At 38.0% G+C, this 24,845-nt stretch overlaps 1 protein-coding gene across 1 annotated transcript in view; it reads right to left on the reverse strand.

Moving 5' to 3' along the window:
* Positions 1-337: 337 nt before the first annotated feature.
* Positions 338-24,845, reverse strand: part of RAP1B (RAP1B, member of RAS oncogene family) — a 76,296-nt gene continuing 51,788 nt past the window's right edge. Inside the window, exons 4-8 of the mRNA XM_073327835.2 lie at positions 21,842-21,898; positions 13,844-13,984; positions 6,435-6,578; positions 4,760-4,875; positions 338-1,588 (exon numbers count right to left, since the gene is read on the reverse strand). Of these exons, the coding sequence (XP_073183936.1) occupies positions 4,789-4,875; positions 6,435-6,578; positions 13,844-13,984; positions 21,842-21,898 (429 nt within the window). The 3' untranslated portion in view covers positions 338-1,588; positions 4,760-4,788. The remainder of the gene's footprint in view (positions 1,589-4,759; positions 4,876-6,434; positions 6,579-13,843; positions 13,985-21,841; positions 21,899-24,845) is intronic.

Below are 24,845 nucleotides of genomic sequence, written 5' to 3' on the forward strand. Positions count from 1 at the left end.
GAACATCAAAAACCCTTTTTATAGATCGCTTCCTTTAGTGTTTTTTCCACAGGGAAAGAAAAATTCAATGTGGTACCACTAGTGCTCTGAACCTCCCACATGTCTAGGTAACACTAGACAACATTTGTAGTCCTGGTCATCAATGGGCACTTACTCACCCATATTAAACTGGATGGATTCCTATGACCTGTGTTATGCAGGATGCCAGACTATGATCATAATGGTTCCTTTTGGTCTTAAGATCTATGAAGCCTCACAGTGCAAAATGCACATTATGTCTAAACTTGTTAAACCCGTATTTACTGGCACTGTTAAAACACTACACAAAACATTCAAGTAGTAGATAATTGTAATGCAAGCCCTTGCATGGCAATCCAAATTTATTGAACTACTGATGCTAAGTCATACAAAATTGCACCACTTTTAATTAAGGCTTTTAGTTTACATTTGGCCACCTCAAAGCAGTTGTAACATTAGGTTGGTCAATTTAAATACTGTGGCTCCCTGTTGGATATACACACAATCTTTACACCCAAACGTTAATTCATACAAAGCAACAAGGCATTGTTAAATAAATCAGCAAAAGTTAATTACTGCAACTTAGGCCCTGTGACCAATTACACATGATTAAAATTACTTCCCACATTCACATCCACAGTACTCTTCCACCATTTAACATCTCAACCAAAACGTTACACATGTAAAACAATCACTAACAGGCAAAAGTACTAAAACCTGTATATTTGGTATTGCAAATACACTTATGCATGAGCAAGCAAGGGAATTAACAGTGAGAATCTACAGCTGCAGAAGCCTGAAAATGATTTACAAAATTGTTAAATCATTAAAAAAATCATTTTAAAATATACACTTCTTGTTGTAGACCCCCACTGTACACACAACTATAAACATTGTTCCCTATGTAAACAAGGAAAAGGAAACATACAATAAAAGGTTGAAAAGTCTGGACATTTCCTTCCCAACAGATATTAAAGGCAATGTCTTTAGTCAGACATACTGAAAGGACTCTTATTTTAAAGACTAGATCACTGTCTCCACAGGTTTTTCCTAAAATTAAAAAACTAAAGCTGTTGTGTTAATCAAAGCGGTTTTGTATAATATGATGATGATGATCCTGTATTTCTTTAAAAAAAGTTACAATAAGCTACAAATACCGATGAAGCAAAGTTATCTGGAGTAGTCTATATAGGAGCTCTTTGGACTTTCTTTTATTATGCTAAAATAGTGGTGCTTTCAGGATTTACATTATTGTACTCTCCAATAGAAAGTATGGGGATTATTGAAGTATACAGTACACAGTTTTCATACATGTACAACATCGGTGGATGAATGTCTCTTATCAGTAATACTGGATGTAGGCTCTGGTTTTACCAGTTGCATACAGTTAGAATATTTATAAGTAAAAATCTCTCGTGACACTGGAAAGTGATTACAATGTGCAAACTGATGTAGTAGCTTTCATCCACTTCTTAAAGGGTACCACCACAGGAAAGTCCATTTAAAATGTTGGTAGGTTTAATAAAGTTGGAATGCTGGCACTGTTGAATTGGGCAACAGTTCTTCAGACCTGTAATGATGAAACAGGAGATTAGTATTAAAGCACAGTTTTCTAGGATTGAAGAGTTCTGCATCTCAGTGTAACAAAGGTGAATTAGTAAATTTTGAAAGTAGCATTTAAGACCCTCACTCAGTAGTGTTTATAGACCCAGTGACGTCAACTTCAAATCTAATGAAATTTAACAGTGAAATACAGTCGTATTTTTAAGTGCAACTTGCAACAATAGGTAGAGTTTGATTTAAATTATGTCCCTTTAAAAAATTAAATATCCATTACCTCTTACTAACACACATACCCCCCACCCGCCAAAAAATCAGCTCTCAAAAGTTCTGCATTTGGTCTGAAACAGCTCACGCACATGCTTAGGAAACAGGCCTCAACTTTCACACTGGAAAGTAAAAAGTTGTAAGACATTTATACCAGCAACTTTTTTCTTTAAGTCATGTGAAATGATGCATTTGACAGATTCTGAATCAGGTACAAGGGAAGATTATAATAAAAATTGTTAAAAGGGCTCTGAAAATTAAGGTTTTTTTTAAAAACTTTCGAAAATTTTTATAGCACACTTAATCCAACCCTTCATGAACCGATTTAGTTCAACAAAATGGGTTTTAAAGATCTTTTTCCAAGTGTATTTTGGTCAAAAGCAAAATTTTACAAGTACATTAAACACAATTTAGTTATAAAAGGGACCTTAGAAAAGGAGGTCAGATTGGTTAAGGAGGATATTGTGAGAAAGGGGGACTAGCTTTATGGGCCAATCAGCCAATGTGTCACCATAACTGAAGTTTGATAAGTGCATTTTATTACTTGTGTACTAGTGCATTACCTGGCCTTTTGCCTCAATACTCTAAAGTCATGGGTATTCACTGTAATTGGACACCTTTCACTTTCACCCTTTCAATGAAAACAGCCTTGGAAGCTGCCTCTTTAAAAGTTTCAGAAAACTAATCAGATGGAGAAGTTATGATAAATTTTGAAATGGGAACGTAGCATTATACGGGAAGAGGAACAAAAAAAAAAAAAAAATCTACCCAAAGAGGTACCCCAGGTTTATTAAAAAATAAGTGTAAATTAAGTGTAGTTTCTACCTTTGTACCTTCCTTGTTAAATATTAAGAAGCAATGAAAAGCAGGCGTTTAAGTTTTCCTTTAAAAATTTCTTTCCATGTGCTCTGCCTACTGTGAGTCACTAGTGCAGTCATGTGAAGAACTAATCTCCAACACTTGGATTTGTAAAGACATTAGATGGGGAGCAAAAATACCAAACAGGTGGATGCCGATGCCCCATAGGCACACCATTTGTCAGTGTGAATTTAATGGGATTAGGGAAATATAGGCAGAATGCATTTAAATGACCTTAAACAGTAGCATCCATCATTTGCTATTAGAACCTTGTGATTCTGATGTAGAGTGATTGAAGTGGTGAGACTATGCAGCAGCAAAGTATCAAACCCCCAATTTGTAGTACCAGGTTTAAAATTTCAGTGACTCAGCCATGAACAAAAATCTTTGTTTGCTTGATTCTTGGATAAACTCTACACATGATTGAGTTTAAGCAGATTAACTTTCACTTCTGTACCAGCTTGCATTTTACACTGGTGATGAGCCCAAACCATGCAGTTAGGGTATGGATTATTATTAATGCATAGAATACTACCACTTCTACCAGTGTTCAGGGGCATCTATCCAGGGTTTTGGTCCAGACCCATCAGTTTACCTTTTTCTTGACAATCTCTCCAGATGCTTCTGGAACCAAACAATCTCAAATTTTATTTGGATTCAGACACTTCACTCAGCCTAGACTGTTTTTTTGGCCAGATACTGGAAAAGACAAGACCATGCACGGTCTGAATTTTAAGACAGGTCTGCATGTTATCATGGCACTAATGATACCATAGCTCAGACAGCAAAACTCCTTCCACTCACACAAGCTTCAAATACACTGAGTGGGAGGGCTGAGGCAATCCTGTACCAGAACACCAGAAAGAATAGAACTACTGAAATGCAATCCTATCCATTTGAACAGGCTACTGAAGGGGGACAACACACCTGAAAGAATCAAGGTGAACCAGTGACAGTTATCCACTGACAGCACAACCACAAGAGTATAGCATTGTCTCCATATCCAGGCTGAAAACGCAAGTGACCAGGAAAAAGGAAATCACAGGACACCCTGTGATGTCAGTGACTCACCAATTTCTCAGAAATCTTGCCAAAAAAAAGTGCAGGCTTGAGCTTGCTCTTAGCTTTCTTAAAATAAGGCATTAGTTAATTGTCACACCAAAAAAAGTTAATCTAGTAAACCAATAGCTCCAGGTAAAAAAAGTTTCAAGGAGTGATGCATATGAAACATGATTTTCATAGAATCATAGAATCATAGAATATCAGGATTGGAAGGGACCTCAGGAGGTCATCTAGTCCAACCCCCTGCTCAAAGCAGGACCAATCCCCAATTTATGCCACAAATCCCTAAATGGCCCCCTCAAGGATTGAACTCACAACCCTGGGTTTAGCAGGCCAATGCTCAAACCACTGAGCTATCCACCAATAGCTCGCTTCCAAATATACACATTGCAACGTATCTTTCAAAAAAATAAAAATGAATAACTCCTCTATCAGGACAATGTACTCTTAAGTTAGGGAAATCTACACAAGGCTCTTACAGTCCAGAGCAAGTTGTTAAATATAGCTTAACACACATTCTATAAGCCTATGTACATATTTACAGCAAATCACATACCAAAAGATGACATTTTAGCTGTAGTATACTACAGTCTTCCAGAACTGCAATTTTGTCAGTAAGATACATTTTGTTTAATCCGACTTCATACAAGCCTGCCTATTTTTGGCTAGCTACATTTAATGCTTTAAGATATCTCATATGATATTTACATTTTCTGATGCCTATGCAAGGTGGTTTTTTTAGCCAGTCAAAAGATTTTGGTCCATCAGTGCGAGAGGCATATCTTATACATGCCTTTGCATTTGACTCTGGAATGGAAGAGCCCAAAAAACTATTTTAAATACTTCTATTTCTATGTACAAACAAACAAACCAACCAACCTCAGATCCTATTTTGCACTCCTATTCTTTAATAGCTAAATTGAACCTCTGAAAACGGTTAGTGGTAGCTCAACAACAAAAAAGCTGAGAAAATTAAGAAAGTGAGCAAGCTTACCTGGCTCAGAGCTACAATACATCTATGAATTAAAGTAGCTGACACGATGACTTTTTGCGTGCTTTTCCAGGCACTGGAGTTTTTCTGTTAATTTGCCGCACCAGGTCATAAAAGATCTGCGAGCACAAGAAGTTCTTAGTTTAGGCAATTTAAGCCACTTCTCTGACTTCTAGCCTCTAAGCTTTTCATGCGTTTGTTCACTTAAAAAATGTGCACGTTTAAACCTTCATGTTTTGCGATCTATTTAAAATGTGACTACATGTTTTCTGTCTCCCCCTCTAGTTAAAGCTGCCAAGGTATAATACTTCACTTAGCACCAAGAGCAGCTTGTCTTGCAGGCAAAGTTTCCTGTATCCACATATATTTGAACTGTATTTCGTATTTCACACTCCAACACGATTAACTACATGCATCATTTTGATTTGTAATTAAGTGTTCAGGTCAAATACAGTGGACAAAATTGAGCCATAAGCAGTTTGTCTTTTGTAGAATCACTTCTTCTAAAGAGATAATGTCCCTTTAAGAGGATTCTACTAGAATTCTACTGTATATTTTAGAATGTTACATGCTTTTAACCAGTCAGATATAAATTACACATTTGATAAGATCCATCAATTTAGTGTTTAAATATGAGAAAAAAATCAGTACTCAGATATTAAACGAGTTATTAAATTAGACTATCCTGATTTTTAATCAAAATAAAAGTTTCATTCAGCAGCTTCCTCAGGGGTAAAATGTGGCAATAATTGAAAAGCTCACAGCAAAAAATGCATAAACTAGGACAGAAAGTGTAGGAACACATCTAATTTGGAATTGTATGAGGACTAGAATTTCGTGAGAATGCTAATTTAGATGCAAGTCAATCAGATCTAAATACTACAATTAAATAGCATGTGCTTCACTTATAAATAAGGTTCTTCCTCCTCTCAATCGCTGAACATCTTGAAACAAGTTCATAGGTTGTAGCTGCACTAGTTAGTTCCCGGGGCATTTTCCACATTGGAATATAGTCTATTCCTATCCATTTCTACTGCATGAAGTTCTAATCCAATAAAAAGCATTACTTTTACCATTAACAAAATGGATTTATCTATTGGCTAACAGGTAGTCTCCAGAAATTCTAAATAGGAAAGTATACATATTAGCTGTGATATAGTTTAAAATTAGATCTGCTTAAGGCCTACAAGACCCCAAAAGATCATTTATATTAACACAATTGGTAACAACTTTTGTACAACACATTTCTTGTGGCAGGGATACTCCCTACTGGTCTCCAAAGAAGCTACCCTGCAGCTCCATCTCTATCACAAGAGTCAAAAAACTTGAAAAAGCAAGAGCGCAAGTGTTCTGCCCAATGTGTTTTCAATGAACAATTGAGTACAATAATTAATTGCTTGCATGTTCGGTGAAAAATCTGTAACAAGCAGAAATGAAAGCAGTTGCAAGCCCAAAGCCTTAAGTTTATACTAGGAAGCTAGCTGTAAACAGCTAGGTAAGTCTTAATTACAAACATCTGACAATGTAAAATTTTTTGCAGCAATAGGGTACAGTTCTGCCCACTGAAATCTAAGGGAACTTAACATGAAGTTCAGAATTTTGTCCTTAGATAGCAAGAAGCAGCAGCAAGTTGTTAGAAAAGCAATTCACTCATTTTTCATAAGGTATTAAGCCTTACCTCATTAACATTTATTTTTGATTTTGCAGAAGACTCTAAGAATGCACAGTTATTCCACTGCCTTGCTAGATTTTGTCCTTGCTCCTTTCCCACAACTCTTTCATCTTCCAAGTCACATTTGTTGCCAACTAGAATCATTGGCACCTAAATAGGACAGATATTTTAATTTATATATAAACAAAGCCAGAAGCTGAATTTCAACTGATGGGGAAGGGAGAAGAGAGAGAAAAAAAAGCAACGCAAGAGAAACCGGATATCTTACATGAAGCAAATTTTGTGCTACTTGTTAACAGTTACATCAAGTCACTTTGATTTGAAGATGATGAGGTTACAGAACTGTAAACTGAACTGCTGATTATCCCAGGATCTGGTCACATGTGCAAAATACTTCAAGTTCATTTTATTAATCAGCTCAAGCTATTCACCCCAAAGCCTCTCCTAACTGAAGACTGCCAGCTGTATTCAGCTACTGAAAAAAAACTACTTCACTGGTTAAATTACAAGTTGAGATCACACAGCTCCTGTTCAAGTTTCCCACCCTTTCTGAACTTGAACTCTGACTTCAGCAGCACATGTGAAGAGGTGGAGGGTAGCAGTTGTATGGGTTTGCCATGTTTTACTACACTGTAGTTACTATTTTTTTCAATGTGTACAATGGTTATATTTCTCATAAAAAGCAAACACCAAAAAAAAAAAAAAAAATTCTTCCAAGCCCCCAGAACCTTGTTTTCAGCCACATTACGGTGGAAAGGTTGCTCTTGCACATTCAAATCAACCATGTATAAATTGATAACCTCAGTATTAGCGTTTTGCTCTAATCTGAGGCCCACATCAAGAGAATTCACTCCCTCTGGTGCTGACCTTATGTAAGTTCTCTAACTAGGTGGATCTTTGTTCTGAAAGGAGCAGTGTCATTACTTGACTAAGAAGCTTCCACATATAGATGGAGTTTCAATGAGCAACTGCGCTTAAGGAAAGGGCTATCTGGAATTCTCTGGACCATGACACCCTGAACACAGGCCTAGTCCTTTTTTTTGGCAACAATGAGCGTAATTAAACCACGGAACAACTTAAGGTTTGTGGTAGATTCCCCATCACAACATTTAAATCAAGACTGGATGCTTTTCTAGAAGGTATGCTTTATAGTTCAACAGGAATTATTTTGGAGAAGTTCTATGGCCTGTGTTATACAGGAGGTTGTGTTAGATGATCAGAGTGGTCCCTTCTGGCCTTGGATTCTATGAATCCTCCAGGTCCTATTGGACCAGGATTCTTTAGAAAGTATCTGTATTGTCTAGTTTGTATCACTGTGTAAGACCCTTCACTGCACTTACCTGAATGGCTATCCGCAGTATGCAATATTTACTTCACAAGAAATTTAACAGTTAATTATTCAATTCCCAAATTTCACATTTACCAGAATGTTTACAGATACAGCATGAACACAGCCAGTTGTTTGATCAGTTAACACATTCAATACCTCAACTACCCAAGAAATCTATGAACAATGCACAGTTTCTTAAAAGCATTTATTTTAAAAAGCATTAAATAGAGTCTTAAAAGTTCAGTTGAATCGTGTTAAAGCACAAGGATAAGGCCAATTATATAGCCTATTTTTTGGTTTTTAATATTGAATTTTAAGTTCATTTCCCTAACCCACCAATGCTCCCTCTTACCTACATACATACCTATTCAGTCTACCTTGGCAGTAGTTGAAAGGAATAAGTGCAGCAGTAATCACAGCAGCATGCCTTACTCAGAAGTAGGAGTAAGAACATATTCTGCAGTGTGGAATAGCCAAATTCAAAGAAAGACCACCAGTGAAATAAAAAAACCCAAGTACCTCAGAAGTATCTCTCCCCCTATAGTATCTGAGCAACAAAGAACCTGCTTCAGAGGGTAGGAAAAGGTATTCATTCTTCTTTCCCAGCTCTTAACATTCAGAAAGACCCCTCCACTCTAAGCAGCCAAGAGGGAGAAGTAGATTGGGCTCTGAGTGTATAAACTGCACTGTGAGCCATATATGGCCCTCTAGAACTTCACAGATATTAATGGGACTGTAAACTGAACACTCTCAAAGGTTTCTCCTGTGTGCTCAAAAGAGAAAATCTAAGAAATATTGATCTGCATCCCTCTATGTCTCCCTCAGAAAGGAACTTACGAAAGTGTCAACATTTCCTACTCTAATCCTCCAAAAGTTAGCTTTACACTGAACTGAGAACAGCAGTCCAGGTGCCTCTGAAGTATTTCAAGCAAGACAGCTAGAGGACAAATGAGCTACCCCTCTCCAGCAGCTGCAGTATTTTTCAGACAGCTCAGAGAATTTACTTTTGTTAGAGAAAAAATTAGGAGCCAATTTACCTTCTGAAGATATAATCTATCAGATGCCTGCAAAGTTTAGCAACTGAACAGGAACAGGGAGAAGGTAGAAGCAAAGGCACAAAAACCCAAGACCTGTAGTATGTGTTTTACACATGAACAAAAGGAAGGAGTAGAGAAAAGATTCACTATTTCCTTTGACACCTTATTTACATAAATTGATGTTAACCATTGTAATAAGCCAGAACCCATGACAAGGTTAGTGATGTCACATGCATTTTTAATTTAAACATGGTTAAGACATCAAGCCTCTGAAACCAGCCAATTAGAATATTTTGTCTAATACCCAGAACCTTAATGTTTAGTTGTTACTGTACCAGTACATGTCTTTGTTTTGCTCTACTAATAAGGCAGTCACAAGAGCAATTAAGGGAACTTATTCAGACCCTGCAATTAAGATGCTGTGTGTGATGCACACACTCTCTTGCTCACATCTCCTCTGATCTGCTATCCTGTGACTTTTACATTGGAGACAGAGCTGAAACGTGACAACAGCACCAAAGGTAGCCTGGGAATAGGATACCAGGCAACCTCTGCCCAACAAGAGCTGTGGCCTCAGTCAGAACAGTGAACTGCACCCAATTTTTTTTTTTTCTGCAGGCTTATTTGCCCCCCGCAAAAAGACAAACTGGAATACAACAAAAAATTAGGAGTGTCCTTGGAAAATACGAAAGAAGTAGGGCTGATCCATCACAGTTCACTCACAAAATTAACTCAAAAAAATTAATCGTGATTAATCGCAGTTTTCATTGCGCTGTTAAACAATACCAATGGAAATTAAATATTTTTGGATGTTTTTCTACATTTTCAAATATTGATTTCAATTACAAGTATACAAAGTAGACAATTCTCACTTTATATGCTTATTTTTGTTACAAATATTTGCACTTGAAAAATGGCAAACAAAAGAAATAGTATTTTTCAATTCACCTCATACAAGTACTGTACTGCAATCTCTATTGTTAAAGTGCAACTTACAAAAAAAAATCTACATTTGTGTTATGTAACTACAATCAAAACAATGTACAACTTTAGAGCCTACAAGTCCATTCAGTCCTACTTCTTGTTCAGCCAATCGCTAAGACAAACAAGTTTACAGGACATAATGCTGCCCTCTTATTTACAATGTCACCTGAAAGTGAGAACAGGAGTTTGCATGGCACTTTTGTAGCTGGCATCGCAGGGTCTTTACGTGCCAGTTATGCTAAACATTCATTTGCCCCTTCATGCTTCAGCCACCATTCCAGAGGACGTGTCCATGTTCATAAGGGGGTTCTGCTCGATTGGCTGAACAAGTAGGACTGAGTGGACTTGTAGGCTATAAAGTTTTACGTGGTTTTGTTTTTGAATACATTTTTTGTACATAATTCTACATTTGTACCTTCAATTTTTATGATAGAGATTGTGCTATTGTACTTGTAGTAGATGAATTGAAAAATACTATTTTTTTTTTTAGGGCAAATTTGTAATAAAAATATAAAGGGAGCATGTACAGTTTGCATTCTGTGTTGTAAGTGAAATCAATATATTTGAAAATGTAGAAAATATCCAAAACTATTTAAATAAATGGTATCCTATTAACAGTTTGATTAATCGTGCAATTAAGCACAATTATTTTTTTTAAATCGCTTGACAGCCCTAAAAAAGTTGATATCATTTGGTAGAAAATACATGGCTGTGGAACCTAGCTATAGCATTCTAAGATTTCCAACTGATTTGGTGGAAAGAACAGTTTTGATGCAATTTACTCAAAGCTGTTTGCCAAATTCTTTTAGCCTTGTCAGAGAAAATTTGCTTCTGCACTGCTCTGTCTTTCCCTAAGTATCCTTTCCTAAAAGACTGCAATAACGCATGATGGGGCAAACACTCAGAGAAGGCTGTGTTATTCAGATATCTGAAGTGAAACCAAACTTATGCAACATACTTAATTTCTGACCTTGAATTAATGACAAACAGCTGAGTTACTTACCTGTAACTGGAGTTTTCAAAGTGGATAATGTCCATAATTCCCACTCTTTGCCTGTGCATACTTGCCATTGGACCCAAGAGCTGCTGTTTCAGGAAAGTTTGATGCACACTGAGTGGCTGGCACTCAGTGTGCATCAAACTTGTATATAAACACATGGGACATGTGTGTGACGTAAACAAACACCTATATACAAACACACGGGAAATGTTCCCGCTTCAGTTTCCATTATCTGTTAGATGTAAATAATCCAAAGTGATTTGGGAATGGCAAGTAGAGCAGATAGGATTAGCTATTTGGAGAACTTCAGTTCCCAATAAGTAGCCCAGATTTTAACTCCATACATCGCACTTCTTGTGGAATAAAAAGCAGTAACCCATAAACACACCGATGAGAAGGTTATAAGGCTAAGAATTAAAGGGGGGGCGGGAGAGAATCTAATCTGATCAGTGTATCAGGTTCCATGTCACATTTTAAAATTATGATATGGTTGGTATAGACTAGAAGCTGCTTTACCACTAGATTTCCTGAGGTACCCTCGAATACACTTGGAAAAGCCCTGAAATACAGCTATTCATTTAAAATGAGATTTTATGTACAGTGACCCCTTTTTAAAATGAGATTTGCTCCTTCTATTCAAAGTCAGATCTGCTTAATGAAGCAAGAAGTTAGTTTTACTTCCAAAACTTGTTAGTTCTGCAGGGCTAACAAGAGAAGAGAAGAGCAAACTGGATTCCATTCCTTCTTGTGCAGTGCCTCAGTAGAATTGTTTACTTTATCTCCATTTACAGGCAAATTACCCTGTGAAAACCCACCAAATACAAGGTTACACAGTATATCACAATTTAGTTCACAGGGCTGAGATGATGCACAAGAGAAAAGAAGCCAGCTGATAGCACTAGCAACTAGAAAAAAAACCTAACATTTGACATGGATGGCACCGAAACAGCCCCACAAAGCCTTTTTACTTAATTTTTCAAAGCAGAACTGCACTTTACGTCCTACAGTTTGTCAAGCAAGACTTCGTTGAGTTTTATTACTTGAATACAGATTGGATGATCTGGCCTTGAGGAGTTTACCTAGACCTAGCTTGCGCTCTTCATAGATTCCAAGGCCAGAAAGGATAGTTGTGAGTTAGTCCAGTGGTTTTCAAGCTGTAGTCTGCAGACCCTGGGGGTCTGCAGACTATGCCTACGATTTCCAAATGGATCCATACCTCCATTTAAAATATTTTAGGGGTATGCAAATGAAAAGATTGAAAACCATTGATCTAGTCAGACCCCCTGTATAACACAGGCCACAGAAATTCACCAAAATAATTCCTAGAGTATATCTTTTAGACAAACATCTAGTCTAGATTTAAAAATGGTCAGTGATGGAGAATCCACAACTGTTGGTAAGTTGTTCCAATGGTTAGTTACTCTGTTAACTATTTACACCTTATTTCCAATCTTGATTTAACAGGAAAAACTATGAAACCATGTAAAGAGGATTGTTTTTAGCCAAAGTGGCAACCTGGAACTCTCATCCTCTACATCAGTTCTCTTCTCCCTTCTTCCTCCACTTCTTTTGAATGACTTTCAGATTTGAGTTTATGAAAGTAGTATACATGTTTCAGTACCAAATCATTCTAAATACACCTCTCAGGCAGCCTTTGGATTTTTCCTATTTGCTCAGAAAAGCCTGACAATTTGAATGAAGACTCAATTTAAAAATCTTTTTCGAGTTGCCTTGGTTTTCATCCAATTCCTTACAATGCTCGTTTGTTGCTAAATAGAAAAATAACTTGTTCGGGTTTGGATGAAAATAAGAGATTCACATTATCTAGAAATTACTTTCTTCCTCCATTCAGGACACTGGGATGATATTTGTTCTTAGGGTTCCATTAGAGAGAAGAGAATTAACTGAGGTGAAGACATGCACCAGATCCTGTGCATGTACTAGTACACCCACAACAAACTTTCCTGAAATTTAAGAGTTCAATGTCTCCTGGGTCCATGCAGTAGTGGTAGCAGATGTAGCTATATCTATTCAGGGAAATTAGTCAAGATTCCTCATGAACATTAAATAGATTAACTAAAAGCTGGAGGTAGCTTCCCTCCACCCCCCGCCATTAATGTCTGTTACAGTAAACAAGATTATGATCTTCAGAAGCCAACAAAACAAATGATTCTAAAAAGGAAGTGGAACAGGGTGTTACTAGTTGATATCACTCCCGTTAAAATATTTCAAAATAAGACATTTGTTACTCAGCTGTTCACATTAAATCTACCTCTTTCCTTTATGCAATAATTTTTTTTGCTCCTCAACACAAGTTTAAGCAACACTCAAACTTTTGAAAGTTATCCCTCACTCAAGTGATAAATTATCCATATACATCCTATACCGTAGTAATATAGCCCCAATTAAATGCTGAAATGCTCAGTCTCATTAAGATTTTCAAGACCAGTCATTAGTAACAGAGGGATATAAATTAAGATTGTGTGAAAGTAATACTAAGCTTAGTCTTGCAAGTACTATTTCAAAAAAGGAAACTGTTGAAATCCTCCATTTTGATTAACAATGACAGTCTTTCTGTAAGCAAGAAATTCAAATGTGTGTCCACAGCTAAAATACTCATTTTATAACAATACCGTTGAAAGCAAAATTGGGTTGTAGCTAACTGTTATAAGCACTCACAGAACAACAGTGAAGTCTGAAATTGCAAGACCAAACTCAGCAGCTTTAAAGACAGGGGTCCTTTGCAGAACTTTTGTTTTAGATGTACTAGTCAAAATGAGTTTATAGATACACTTACAGAGTACTTAAAAGCAAAAGATTAACAGACTATGTGACAGATTCACCTTAGACACCATACAAAAGTACATATGATTTTTTTTCCTGACTGCTTGATGCAGAAGTCACGTTTTCAGTACAATGCACATACTGGTCAATTTGCCTTTCAAATTAAAGCCTGGAATGAATTCAATGATGTATCTGATCAAAGCAAGTACAGCTCTAAAAAGCATTTATAATGAGGACTTTAAATACAATTTTTTTTCTACAAAAACAGGGGACTGCTCACATCATCAGTGTCTTTGACCCGAAGAATCTGTTCTCTTAGGTCTTGTAAGTCATTAAATGTGGACTGTGCTGTGATGGAATATACTAATGCAAAGCCTTGTCCATTTTTCATATACAGGTCTCTCATTGCTGTAAATTGTTCCTGTAATGAAAAAAGACATTCAATGGTTAATTTGAATTTCTTTCTAGATGCTGCCAGATCACCAATATGCACATAAAGCCAGACAAGGATCACGAGTGGTGAAGTTTTACATTTTTGGAACACAAATTGCACTTCAAAAAGCTTATCCTGTCCATTGTAACCTTAATATTATAGTCCTTAGATATTCTTATAGATCTGACTTTTGGTCTTTTTATATATACACTGGGAGATAACAGCTCTAGGATCTGTCAAGAAATCTCTATAATGCCAGAAGAGTGACAAATCAGAGCTACTGTAATTCTCTTCCCAAAAAACAGAGTGAAATAAATCCACTAAGGTCTTGTTAAATGAAAAAAACAAATATACAGCAGAACCTCAGAGTTACAAACACCTTGGGAATGCAGGTTGTTCGTAACTGAGATAGGTCTGTAATTCTTTAAAAAGTTTACAACTGAACACTGACTTAATACAGCTTTGAAATTTTACTATGCAGAAGAAAAATGCTTTTTTTTTTTAGTAGTTTATGTTTAACACAGTACTATACTGTATTTGCTTTTATTTGTGTGTCTGCTACTGCTTCATTGCGTACTTCCAAGTGAGGTGTGTGGTTAACTGGTCAGTTATAAAGTATCTCATAACTGAGGTTCTACTGTACTGTGTTATTCAATATATTAGTCCGAAAAGGAAAATTGTCCAAAATGAAAGCCTGCAGTTCTGTGAGGAAAAAACAAGACCAGCAAGTTCCGTTTAACTAGTTAGAACTTTCTTTTATATTCTCTCTTTTATACGAAATTATTTGCTTTTGCAGCACCTATCCTTTTACAGTAAAATCAATTCAAGCGCGCTAAACAAATTTGATTGGTGCTAAGCACATTGGACATGAAGATTGACAAGATTTTTGTACTTGACAGTCTTCTGGTCTGTTATTTTACATTTATTTGATTAACTGAAATATGAAATATTTGGAAATATGAACCTGAGGTACAAATCTAGATTTTCCATTTTAAATGCTAGCAAAGAGGGAACAAATTAAAGATTATGTTCCCATCTGCTACATTTCTAACTGTTCTGGGTTCAGCCTATTTTATTTGTGCTCTAGAATCACATCCATCTCAGATGATTTGATTCTTGTAAGTGGTTGATTCTTACAAGCAGAACTGCAAAGAATAGATGAAATTGACCCTTTAGACATATACAACATGGAAACAAAACCATACCAGCATTCTAACTGAGCAATATGCTATCATCATCATCCAATTGTTTAGCTGGTGCTTTTATTCAAGGCAATTAACACTGTACAGCATGTTACTTTACACAAAGTGTAAGTTAGCAGGGCTATACACCTCTTAAAGATCCAAAGATACAAAATTTTTAAAATGTTTTATGTTTTTTGCAGTTTGAAAGTGCATGACACTGACTTTTATACCATAAACATAAATGTAAAAACAAAATGGACTCTAAAAGTATTCACCCACGTTAATATTTATTTTGCAGTGTCACCATCTGTCACCAGAGTGGCATGTCTGTGAATGCACAATGCAGAGACAGTCACTGTGATTACAAACTTGTCCAGTGTTCTCTGGATCAATGCACAATCCACAACATTAACCTCCTTTTCAAGGTGATGTAGGAGGTTAAAAATCATTGAAGCCCCTGTATAATAGCCATTTGTCAAAGTTTTCATCACATCTGTCATTTGTGTCAAGGATGGGACCATTACCTCATCATCATCTGCCTCTGCACTGTTTTCGGGTTTCACTTCAAACTGGTCTCTGATTTCAGTTCCAGTGTCCTCAGAGACAGGTTGTGTAACAAAAGCATTGTCATTATGTTTATCCACTCTTCCAAATTTGTGCGCATTGAATTCTCTTGGTGGCTCAACAGTTGCTTGGTGCTATGGCCAGACCTCCTTTCTCCCCCACCAATTCCAGATTGTTGAAGGATCGACATCATACTAGGCGTTTGCAAGCATTAGAATGGCATCTAAAAAGACTCATCTTCCTGGCAATTTCCACAGCAGTAGCTTTGTCGTCATCAATGTGGTGCAATACCATGCAAACCATTTGCTTGTGAAAGTATGTTTTGGCAGTTCTGATAATTCCCTGATCACATGGTTGAAGGGTGAAGATTGGGGAAAATTCAAGTCAGATATTCCTCAGTGCTACATCTGTTGTCACATGGGCTGTGCAGTTGTCCACTAGTGTCAACATCTTTTTCCTTTGCTGACCCAACTTTCAATCCCAGTCCTTCAGCCACTCAAATAGGTACCTCATCATCCAGGCAGATGCACTGGCAGCAAAGAGGACTGGAGGATGTCTCACATTTTTAAAACATTGCAAGTTTTGACTTTTCCAGATGATGTAAAAGGTCCTTTTTCTTACCAGTCATGGAACAGTTTACCAGAATAGTAATTCTCTTTAGACTTTTCCTCTTTTTATTGTCTGATTTTAAGGTGAGAATGCCATCAGGCAGGGCTTGAAAATAAATTCCATTTTCATCTGCATTCCAAATGTCTTCAGCAAAGCCACATCTCATTTCAATCCACTTGTTTTCTAATCATTCTTCATGTGACCCAATGTCCAGGTCTTCGAATTCTCCATGCATTTTCTTAAAAACAATCCCCTCTCATTTTTTAAAGTGCTCAAACCAGCCAGAGCGGGCCTTGATGTCAGAAGCACCCAGTGCCACTGCCAGTTCTTCTGCATCACCAACAGTTCACTTGGGGGCATTTCTCTCTGGCATTTTTGATCCACTTTGTAAGTGCTGCCTCCACCCTACGTGATTTGCCTGCTTTTTCCCCCTCTCTCCCTATCTTTGAGACTGAGACAATATAGACCATGGAATGCCCAATTTCTGAGCTGCATCTCTAGCTGGTCTTGGGAAAACGATCGTAGGACTCCAGGTGGTGGTGTTTTTCATCTACAGAAAGTGTCTTTTTCCTGCTAGATCAACTCTCACAAAACTTGACTTTTTTTCCCCTACACAGGGATTAAACTTTATACACACTACACGCCTAATAATGCGAGATGCGATCAAATTCAAAACAACTTTATTGGCTTATTACATGTCATTGCACTTGATTATCGTATTACATGTAGTCAGCTTGTCCCAAAATGATTCTTATAAGCGGAGTATTTAGCATGGTTAGTATAGGAATGATTTTATCCCAGTAGTTTTGATCACTCTATGTGGTTAAACTGAGTACATTGGTATTTATCATTCATGTTGGCTAAATAATGGAGAGGTTCCATAGTTTCTACGATTTTTTCTTGCTTGCATTGTTCCAGTTTTGTTAATTAGATCTAGACAGATTTCTTTTGAGATGGACCCCCACAAAAAAAGAAACAAAAAACCCAACACCACGCATCTGGCACCTGCAGAACTTTACAGAGAATAGAGTTGCAAAAAGAACCGAGTCTCATGTAAAAATGTGTGAAATTTTGATGAGAGTCCTCATGCTCCATGTAAACTGACAACCTGGTAGCTGACTGGAAATGTAGCCTTCCAGAGAGTCCCAAATACCAACAGGAAATAGTATGCTATCATGTATGAGGCATACTGTGGAAGTTCAAGTCATTCTACAACTGCTGCATGCTTTAGGACTACATTAGATGTTTATTTCTCCATGGAGGTTTGGATAGTGTGCTAAACGTCCATATACCAGAAGTTCAGAATGACTGTACCTGAGAAGTCTCTTGTTTTATTTTCACTGTCTGAGCAAGTGGCAAAGATCTGTCACACTTAGCTGCATTACTGGAGGTCATCTTCAGCTACTTGAACAGCATTCTATCCTTTTTTCAGGAAAGAATCAATAGCAGTGACAAGGAGTGCATTTTCCCCCATGTGGGGGAACATTGTACACAATGTTACAATTTAGCTCTTCCTCTAATTTTTCCTTTCTTCCGCTGCAGCATCCAGCGTGGGAGCTGCAAGCTGAAATGTGTGGAGAAGTATACTCAAGGTGAAATGCTTCATTCATTTCTTTAAACTGCTAATTTTGTGCCACTTTGAAGTAAAATGTTTACCTAATAGGTTGAAATTTTTCTTATAAAGTTTTCAATTTTATGGAACACCATGGATCTTTACAATTTTGGGGTACTGAAGATGAAGAGTGTGTGTTTTTGAATTAAGCTGATACTGAAGATAAGTTCCTGTTTGAGGCCTTCCAGTATATCATGGCTCATTTCAACAAGATTGGCATCAGAAGTATCTCACTTGGAGGATTCAACTCAATCTTTTGTTCTTCCACTTCAAGAGTGGAAGCTACATTCAATTATACATTTGATCTTGAAAAATCTTGGTGATATTCCACACCTTTTGAGAGGACAGAGACTCCTTTCTACATGGATACTTCACTTATACATTTTACTTTTAAATGTCTTTTATTACTTCAGTCCATTCAAATCACTTGTTTCCTTCCAGTTCCTTCACCTTTAATTAAATTCATACTGATTGACAATTCCTATACCCACAATTGCAGCTTTTCACATTCAGTTAGAATGAGATTTGGTACTTACATCGGTATAATTACGCTGCTCAGGGGTGTGGAAAACTCCTGGTGTAGACTGCTGGCGTAGACTCTTAGAGAGGTGGATTAACTATGCCGACAGAAGCAAGTCTCTCGTCAGCATAGTAGTTGATTCACTAAAGCGGTGCAGTTGCACCGCTGTCTGTGGGGACAAGCCCTGAGAATCAGCCATCCTTGTGAATTCAACACTGAATACGTTGAATCAGATAGCTTAAAATAGGCCCAATATAGACAGGTATCTGAAAGTTTCAGTTACCTACAACCCAATCTACCCAGAATAGTTCCCAACTCCATCCACACCCCTCTATTCAATATCTAAACAACAGCACATTTCACTCACTAGCTTCTCCACTCACCATCCATTCACCTTCCCTTCTATGCTCGTTAACAGTTCTATAATTTATTGCTTAAGAGCCATAACAAGCATTTTGATGGTCTCATTCCTCCCTTTATTCTAACAGGTTAAGAGTTTTTATTCACAGTTTCAAGTAAAAACCCTGTTTCTGTCAAACAAAACAACCCCGTAAACTTACAAAAAAAATGAATATGCTTGATAAAACCCATGGTGGGAGGGCTTTCTAAAAAACCACCCTCAGGATTCTTCCAAACTATGGGTATGGGAGACCCAGTTACAGAACAAATGAGGAGTTTTTAGCAAAATAGTAATTTATGAATTAGTTACCATAAAATTAACAACCCAACAGAAGTGCTGAGTTATCAGAGTTCTATATTTAAGCCATGGTTTAGGCAGATAAAGTAGAAAAGGATGGCTAAACTTATTCAGCTTAATTTTAGCAACAAAACCAAGTTAATCACGCTAAAGGATGTGTGTTAAAAAGAATGTGCCTAAACCTAAAGTTTTGGTTCATAAATTAATGTATTATACGCCATTTACATTCTAACTGACAGAGTTAAATGTTAGGGGGTAACCATTTAAGTAAAGGAGAACACCACAGTAGAGAAACTTATATAATGGTAAGGATTTATCATACAATACACAGATTGTAGTGTTAAGACTGCAACATGTACCAAAAACCTTGTGATTGACATTAACATAAGCTGAGACCCAATAGGAGATAGGTGACATGAACAGGACGTTAAGTTCCCTGCTGAAGTGAATAAAGACGATGTAATGAAGGAAGCAGTAGGGCACTAGTTTTGGAGAGTCTGTATATTATGCAACATTCAGAGCTTTCATAAATTACAGGGGACAACACACCAGTGGACAGAAATAGTAAAGAATCAGAGAATGAAAAACCTGGTGAAAATGTTAAACTAGATTAAACATAGGAAAAATGAAACTTAATATAGCTAGAGAGAAATAATTTAAGGGAAATAAAACTCTGAATGAGTAATGTTGAAAAATGAAAGCAACAGAAGGCCAATGCAACTGAGACACGCCTCTGCCTTTTCATATCATCCTGCTACAACTACATCTGATAAAAGCATTACTTGTTTTGGAAAAAAAGAGGCCACTCGATCCATCTCATTTTACACATTTAAGGAGAACTTTGCTGCTAATTCCCAGGGAAGTGTTATTGGACCAGTCTGCTGTTACGATTGTTGGGGGGGGGGGGGGGGGGGGGGGGGGGAGAGGAAGGTCTGCTGTAAGAGTCTTGATCCAAAACCCATTGAAGTCAATGGGAGTCCACTAAAACTGTTTTTGGATCAGGCCATAAAGGTGAAATTCACTCCTGTATAGAGGACCACCACAAAGCCTATACATCTCAAGTCCCCACGTAAGCCCAACTTTGGCTGCCAGGAAGAGAGACTAGAACAAAACAATACCACCATACCTCATGGGAGGACAAGGTATACAACAGGGATCGGCAACCTTTCAGAAGTGGTGTGCCGAGTCTTCATTTATTCACTTTAATTTAAGGTTTTGCATGCCAATAATACATTTTAAAGTTTTTTAGAAGGTCTCTCTCTACAAGTCTATATATTATATATCTAAACTATTGTCGTATGTAAACAAGATTTTCAAGATGTTTACGAAGCTTCATTTAAAATTAAATTAAAATGCTGATCTTATGCTGCCAGCCTGCTCAGCCCATTACCGGTGTGGAATTTCTGTTCCCCTAGGCTGGCAGCGGGTTGAGCGCAGCCTGCGGCCAGGACCCGAGATTGGCAGTGGGCTGAGCGGCTCAACCCGCGGCCGGTCTGGGGTTCTGTCCACCGGCTCCTGCCAGCCAGGGTCCCGGCTGCCGGCCCCGCTCAGCCCACTGCCAGTCTGGAGTCCTGGCCCTGTCCACATAGAGTAGGTACCTACCTTCTCCCTGGCTCTAGCCATTCTCTTCCTCTCTCTGCACAGAGTTGAGGGTGGGAGTGGGCTGAGAACAGGGCTGGGGGTGAAGGAGCAGGCGGTTTGGGTGTGGAGCGCTTACGTGGGCAGCTCCCATTTGGTGCGAGGGGTGCAGGTGGGAATGGGAGGGGGGGTGCGCAGGAGCTCCTGTTTGGTGCTCAGGGTGGGAGTGGAGATGTGTGGGGTGCAAGAGTCAGGGCATGGGGTGTGGGTACGTGCGGGGGGTGTGCTGGAGTCAGGGCAGAGGGCTGGGGGGTGTGGGCTGGGGTCGTGGGAGTGCTCCCAGACCCCTGCCCTGAGCAGCTCACAGCAGGGGCTGGAGGGGATATGCCCTGATTCCACCCCCTTCCCCAAGGTCCCCGGAGTAGAGCACGCTCTGAGGCTCCGCTTTTACCTCTCCCCCTCCATAGCAAGGGCCCTCAGTTGATTGGCCACAGGGAGGGAGAGAAGGAGGGGCAGGAACCCAGCATGCTGGGGGAAGAGGCTGGGGGAGGGTGAAGCTTGCCTACTCTGCAAGGAGAGACCGGTGGGCGGAAAAGAGTGGGCCAGGCTGGGCAGGATTTTTTAGTGGCATGCTGCTGTCTGCCCAGGTCCGGCAGACAGCAGCATGCCATTAAAAATTGGCTCGCGTGCCGTGTTTGGCTCGCATGCCATAGGTTGCCGACCTCTAGTATAGAGAATTCCCCATTAGAAATCAGGATTACCACCTTCTGGGCTAAATTTAAGACTCCTACATAGAGGTGAACTATCCCTTAGAGAGGGCTAACAAGACCTATATTGCTTATATTATGTAATTTTAGGTTTTCCTATTACAAGGTAAAGCAATCATAAGCAGCATACAATTTACTTTCTGCAGTGTTACTTCCAATTTTGCTTAAATACTGGTTGGTGGAGAGCGTAAATGTGGTCGGTGTTGTACAGCGAATGATTAAAAACTAGTGTATCACCACTGATTGTCATTCCACTTTTCTATTTTGGAAGTATTTAAAATACATATATACAGAGGCTAATTAGTTGTACATACCGTTCCCGCAGTATCTAGGATTTCAAGCATACACTGTTGTGCATCTACTTCAACTTGCTGTCAAGGAAACAAAAATCAGGTTAAAATTTTTCTTCTCAAAACAAGAAAGACTGTCAAATAGGCAACTTGTTTCCCTTTACAATTAATCTAATAATACACAAGACAAAGTAAGGGAAAATAAGATCCTAGCTTTTAATAAGTTTGTGTATGTACTCTGAAAGCAGGAGATACAGGTAAATTTTTTTCCCCCAGAAGCCCAAGTGATTTAGGAGCCTAAATATCTTGAAAGCAGTACTTAGGGACTTTTGAAAATGATACCCATATACTAAAGATTATAAATCTTTACAGTCTGCTATAAGCAGAGAACACAGCTAGTTTGTGCTTGGTCCAATGGGCATTCTCAGCAAGCACGTACACTTAATATTTGTGAGGAAAAGCACATATCAAAAGCTAGAAAGTTAAAGTGGCATGTTGATGATCATTAAAAGGGCAATTTGGATCAATGGAGAGGTGGCAGTAGATTACAACACGGAATTATCACTTATCAGTTTGCTTTAAGTGTGCAATAATATGACAGCATCTCTCTCCTTCAAGGTATATGGGGCCATCTCATCTGTCACTCCACCCATGAAGGAGGATTGGCAGAGTTGTTTGCAAATTGATAAGTTTAAGGGAGCTTGCTACTTAGTCTGTATTCTCAAAAAGAAAAGGAGTACTTGTGGCTCCTTAGAGACGAACAAATTTATTTGAGCATAAGCTTTTCACGAAAGCTTATGCTCAAATAAATTTGTTCGTCTCTAAGGAGCCACAAGTACTCCTTTTCTTTTTGAGAATACAGATTAACATGGCTACTACTCTGAAACCTGTCATTAAAGTTTTGGTTCAGAAAGGAAGCCTATTTACAATTAAGAAGGAAAGATTGTTTTTTCACATTTCGTCCATTTTCTTCTCCCTCTGAAGAGAATAAGGCCTTTTCAGTAGCCACTACTGTACTATGAAGGGATGCTGTTAAGTGGTGTACTCAACAATTTCCTTTATAAGACATCTTGGCTTGAAATCTCAAGTCAACAGTACGTTAAAATAATTTAGATATTGTAGTCATTGAATTCTGAAGTTTTAAAAAGCAGTTTAATACTTGAAGTTCAGACTAATCTGTTTTATGTAAAGCTTTTATTTACTATTACTTAAGATTTAATAAGGTGTGCACATAACTACAACAATTGCCAAAACAATGCTTTCAAAAGCACAGAAACCACAAAACAAGTTAGAATGTCATTGCTATTGCCCTTGCTTGAAGGAAGTGTATTGATATTGTTCAGACTAAGAACTTCCAGAATCAGATCAATTCAGAGAAGAAATCCATGGGATTCTTAGTCATTCCAGGACCACATGTAGTCAGACAGATGTTAATTTTTGTTATGAAGCCTAGTTGAAAGCCCTCATTAACAGAAGCAGAGATTAATGTGAGACCATTTGACCTTTTCATACTTCATAAGAATAACTAGTGGCTTTAGTTTCTTTTGAAAGCTGATCTTTCAAATATATGCAAATGTTAAGTCTAAGGTGAGATCTACTGAATAATCTAAATACATGCAGTAAGGAACATTTCACCACCTTTATAATGCTTGCTAGCATTTTTGGTGTAATTTACTGCAGGTGCTTTGAAGTGGTGAGGGTCCAACAGTTACTGGACAGGACCTGAAATTCTTGCCCCTTACTTCCAAGGCTGAGATTAAAAAGAGTACCAACAAATTGTTTAAAAGATTCTTTTAGATTTTCTGTATACGTAGAGCTAGACCAAATTTCACATGAGTAAAATTTTCCACTACAGTGACTCTACCTGGTCATCAGGAAAGTAGTAAGTCTGGGATATTCTTCGCGCTCAGTGATTCCCCTTCTATCACCGAGCTAGCACAAAGCCACCAGCTAGCTGCTTCAGTGCCTTGACAATAGGGAGTTGAGGTAGACAACAACAGGGAACAGGTCAGAGGTGAGCCTACCCCCCCAGCTGAAGACAGGACAAGGGATACTCTTGTCACTGCAGTTTGTCTGGATCAGTCTTACCACAACTGGATAAGCTCTCTCTCTATACACCCCCCCCCCCATCAAAGGGCATCAAGGTAAGGCTATTTTAATATTTCACTCTAAGTAAAAATAATGAATGGTCTCAAGCAGTTCATTATGGTATAGAGTTTGAGAACCACTGTTTTAGGAGTTCACTAATGCAACCTTGCACTAATTACAAACTCTAGCCGGACTTCCCCAACTTCAACACTAGGCACCAACCCACCTTTGTAGACAGCTTTCAGTAGGAGTCAGATCCTATTCTATTCAATGCCTCCCATGTAGAAATTAAAACATACATTTTCCTTAATTAAAATAAAGGGGTTTTAGCAGTCATGGAAAGGCTTTGAAAATATAGGGAAAAATTTAACAAGGCCTTGAAAATATTAGGTTCAAAAGATAGAACAAATGTGGCATCTAGAGCAAGACAAGCTTTGGGGAGAAGGCTAAGCTTAGAATGTGGTTAATGAGAAAAGATTTCTGTGAAAAGGGGCCTCTAAATTATAGATGAAGTTACAAACTGGTTCTAACAGACAAATAAGGATGTTGTTTTGTGATATACGATTAAAAACTGAAAGTAACCTTTAATATACCAATGTTATCTTGAAGGGGGTCCAATCCTAAAATTGTATCTACTCAGGGACAGGAAAGAGGTCAACCCCAAACTGGTTCTTAGCTAAAGTTAGCAACTGGCAATGACATTACTTATTAGGAGGATATAAACAAGGTGAGCTTTTAAGGGTTCATTGTTAGTAACCGCCTTACCAAGTTGGAGCTAACCAACATGGGTTTGAACACCTTGGGTCTAGTCCGTTTGTAAGTATCTTGATAAAGTACTTCTGTGTTACTGTAGGGTGTAATAATTGCCTGAACTTTTATATATGTTTAGAGCATTCAGGATTGGATTTTATGAAGGAATTTAGGACTGAATGGGTGTTAT

This window comes from Lepidochelys kempii, chromosome 1, assembly GCF_965140285.1.
Source record: "Lepidochelys kempii isolate rLepKem1 chromosome 1, rLepKem1.hap1, whole genome shotgun sequence".
In the NCBI taxonomy this organism is placed as follows: domain Eukaryota; kingdom Metazoa; phylum Chordata; order Testudines; family Cheloniidae; genus Lepidochelys; species Lepidochelys kempii.